Raw genomic sequence first — 4,050 nt, forward strand, 5'->3', positions numbered from 1 at the left:
ATAATAATAATAATAATAATAATAATAATAATAATAATGGGGGCTGGAGAGATGGCTCGGCTGTTTTAGAGCACTGGCTGCTCTTCCAGAGGTTCAATTCCCAGCAGCCACATGGTCACTCACAATCATCCATAATGAGATCTGATGCCCTTTTCTGGCATGCAGGCATATATGCAGGCAGAAAACTGTATACATAATAAATGATATTAAGAAAAAGAAAAATCTTGTCTTGAAAGAACACGACATATATATGTGTGTGTATAAATATATATATATTGAAGTGGGTATGTGGTTCATGCCTGCAATCCCAGTATTCAGGAGGCTGAGGCAGGAGGGTTGCTGCAAGTTCAGGACCAGCCTTGTCTACAGAGTAAGACAGTATCTCAAATATAAAGATTAAAATAAACAGAAAAATCTGTTTTTAATTTTCTGAGAATCTTTTGTCCAGTTTAGGAGTTATAGACTTTCTCAGTATCCTGAGGGTGTTTGTGGGGTAAAAAAGGCTAATGTCATGGTCAAAGTCAAAAAATGTGGTCAGGGGTTGGAGAGATGGCTCAGTAGTTAAGAGCACTGACTGCTGTTCCAGAGGACCTGGGTTCAATTCCAGCACATAGTGGCTCATAGCTGTCCGTAACTCCAGTTTCAGGAGGCCCGACACCATCTTCAGGCAAAATACCAATGCACATAAAACAAAAAAAAAAAATTTAAAAGAAGAAATGTTGTTAGTGTAGATTGATTCCTTGATAGATTTGGGATACAGTCTTTCTGAGTAGCAAAGACTGGCCCAGAACTCGCTCTCCTGTTCAGCTGGGATTAAACGTCAGCCACACCCCTCTGGTCAAGTAGATGAGGTCACATCTTCCCTGACTCCTTTGGGGCCAAGGCTCCACCACCTTTTTAGCAAGCAAGTTAAGTATCCTGCATCATGTGCTAATATCCTTCCAGTATGCCCTTGTCGGCACTAATTCATAGCTTCTGCTTGCTTTTCTTCTGCAGTTTATTTCTGGCATCCTGGCGGCTCTCAGTGCCATGATTTCTCTAGAAATCCCACAAGTTAACATCATGACGAAGATGGACCTGCTGAGTAAGAAAGCCAAAAAGGAAATTGAGAAGTGAGTTCAGGGCAGTCTGTCCCCAGGGCTCTCTGTATGGGATGAGCCTTCTGCCCACCGAGACAGGTCCTAGGGTACCAGTCTCTTCCCTCATGTAGTCCTCCCTTCCTTGTCTCTCTCTCCTCACCTTTATAGGTTTCTAGATCCAGACATGTACTCTCTGCTAGAAGATTCAACAGGTGATTTACGAAGCCAAAAATTTAAGAAATTGACAAAAGCTGTGTGTGGCTTGGTAAGCTTCGGCGGTGGTTTCTTCAGATCCTCTCTAGTGGCTCCTCAGGCATCTGTTCAGGGCCAGCTAGTGTCCAACCGTTTGGGCAACACAGTTCAATTTTGTTCCCTGCAGAAAGCAGGAGGGTGGGGAAGAACTTGTTAGTTCAGACCCTTTGACAACTCAGAGCTGTCTGAGCCTTCACACTTTACCACTTCAGGTGACTGAGGAATTGAAATAGGTACCAATGAGACCACTTCTGGTTACCTAGTAACCAGTTATGTGCCAGCAGGTTAGAAGTCAGAAAGATCAGTATCGGGGTCCATTTGGGGTAACAGCCCCTCAGAACTCTACAGACTCGAGTGGGGCGCTACAGCCAGTGAAGGAAAATAACTAAGGGGATCTGAGGGGAAAAACAACTCGCACACTATTTCTCCTCAGTCTGTCTCTTTGTTCTCTCTTCCTTGTCCTCTGTTCTCATTCTTCTGTCCTAACTGTCATAACTTCTTAGCTCTAATTCTGTCTCAATTCTAATTCCAATTCTCTGCTTCATCCTTCTTCATTTTCTTATCTCTGCTAATTTTGGGGATGCTTCTTTTCTAACTACTGTTCCAGTTTCTGTCCTCTCTTTGTTCTTACCCAGCTATAAAGACCCACAAAATCTTAGAGGCATAGAGAGTAATCAGGTAACTTATATAAACAGACAAGGGAAGTTTATGGCCCTTGATCCATTAGCACATTCTTCCAAATGTAGCAGTCTCTGAGGGCCTTTTAGGTCTGATTTTTATTCCTATTGCTCGAAGCTGTTAAAACAAAGAGGACACCCAAGCCTCTAAATTGTCACATCCTTGGCTTGATGCCTATCAGAGTCACCACTGGAGGTTTGTTTTCCTCTGGGCTGTGGGTAGATGGTTAATTATTTTTCCTGTGAGTAAGACACAAGCATCTTTACATCTCCTGGACTAAAGTCATCAGTAAACTGAGGTGAAGGTGAGGTGAGGAGTTAGGAATCTTTTATTTCAAGATTAGTTTTGGGTCATTGCTTTTCTTATTGATCAGTGAGGTAAAACCAGGGCATGCTTATTTTTTCTTTCTGTCTGAGCAGCTCTGAATCAACAGCTTTGGGTATGTAGTAATTCTATGTCTTTGGATATCTGGGAATGTCTTAAATGGAATATATTTAACTAGACCCTAAATACTGACCAGATGTGGATCAGTAAAGAAATTGCAGGAAGGCAGATCTCATTTACCTAGTAGTGGGAAGCAGGTTTCTTGGCTTTGTGACTGTTTTCACACATAACTAGGGGATGTAATCAGTAAACCCCAAATGCATAGGGGAAATTTTGCCCAGTAAATGATCAAATAGTGTTGAACTGTGGGAGATAAATCCCAAATTTCTAACAGATGGGGATAAGCTACAGAGAAATCTACAGTGAGAAACAGCCACTTTATTCACAAGGCAGTAATTCCAACATGCCTTGCATCTAATTCCTCCAAACAGCTCTTGTGAAATGATGCTGATTAGTTACTGAATGATCCTATGGCTCTTAGGTCAGTCCTATCTGGTGCTGTTCTGGCTCTCCCTTTCCTAGTTCAGTGCATATGTGGATTTGTTTGTTTACTTGTTTCTTACATTTATTTGTGTGTGCATACACGCATGTATACCAGGAAGACAAGCTTTGGGAGTTGATTCTTCCCTTCTATCATGTGGATTCTAAGGATGAACTCAGGTTGTCAGGCTTGGCAGCAAGCACTCTTACCCTCTGAGCTGAGTCCTCCTGCCAGAGCACTTTGTTTTTGTTTGTCTGTAACAGTCCTAGCTGTCTTGGAATTTGCTGGTTAGAACTGGCTGACCTTGAACTCACTGAGGTCCAGCCTTTTGAGTGCTGGGATTAAAGGAGTGGCCACCACCACCCAGCCAGCACTTGTGTTTTTAATGAGAAGTTTAAATGATTATAAAACACAGACCTAGAGCTGAGAGGTGGTAGCGCACACCTTTGGGGGGGGGGGGGCAGAAGCAGGCAGATCACTGAGTTCAAGGCCAGCCTGATCTACAGAGCAAGTTCCAGGACAGCCAGAGCTATACAGAGAAACCCTCTGAAAAACAAAAAACACCACAGATCCAGGATGGCAGTTGTATGCTGCACCCCCTGAAAGTGACTCTCTCTTGAACCCCACACCCTAGATCGATGACTACAGCATGGTTCGGTTTCTGCCATACGATCAGTCAGACGAGGAGAGCATGAACATCGTGCTCCAGCATATCGACTTTGCCATTCAGTATGGCGAGGACTTGGAGTTTAAGGAGCCAAAGGTATCTTGGGATTCGGGATGTGAACTCTCTTGAGGTGTGTGTGTGTGTGTGTGTGTGTGTGTGTGTGTGTGTGTCCTAGAGGAGGGGATTCATTTTCTGTTCTGTATGTCTTTTGTGTCAGGAACAGGAAGAAGAGTCTTCCTCCATGTTTGATGAGTATTTTCAGGAACGGCAGAACGAGTGAGGTTGACTGCACGGTGACCATCTGATTGTGGCTGTAGGAATGCATTTCTGGAGGAGGTGACTGGAAGCTGCTGCTTTTTTTAATGTAAACAACACTGGACCCTCCCCGCAGTGTGCCTGGATTGTGCTTGGAGCTTTGAAACCATTACTCTTTCTTTTTCTTTTCTCTTTTTTCTTTTTTTTTTTTTTTGTTTTTTTGTTTTGTTTTTTTTTTTTTTTTTTGTTTTTTT

General features: G+C 42.9%; 1 protein-coding gene across 2 annotated transcripts in view; it reads left to right on the forward strand.

Annotated features, from left to right (window-relative positions):
* The window catches only part of Gpn3 (GPN-loop GTPase 3), a 12,859-nt gene extending 8,849 nt beyond the window's left edge, over positions 1 to 4,010 (forward strand). For both annotated transcript variants that reach the window (XM_050158904.1, XM_050158903.1), the window contains exons 5-8: positions 997 to 1,112; positions 1,248 to 1,344; positions 3,509 to 3,637; positions 3,759 to 4,010. In XM_050158904.1, the coding sequence (XP_050014861.1) occupies positions 997 to 1,112; positions 1,248 to 1,344; positions 3,509 to 3,637; positions 3,759 to 3,821 (405 nt within the window). In that variant the 3' untranslated portion in view covers positions 3,822 to 4,010. The remainder of the gene's footprint in view (positions 1 to 996; positions 1,113 to 1,247; positions 1,345 to 3,508; positions 3,638 to 3,758) is intronic.
* Positions 4,011 to 4,050: the final 40 nt, after the last annotated feature.

The sequence above is a fragment of the Alexandromys fortis genome, unplaced genomic scaffold (genome assembly GCF_014885135.2).
Source record: "Alexandromys fortis isolate MF-2015 unplaced genomic scaffold, M_Fortis_MF-2015_v1.1 scaffold_90, whole genome shotgun sequence".
In the NCBI taxonomy this organism is placed as follows: domain Eukaryota; kingdom Metazoa; phylum Chordata; class Mammalia; order Rodentia; family Cricetidae; genus Alexandromys; species Alexandromys fortis.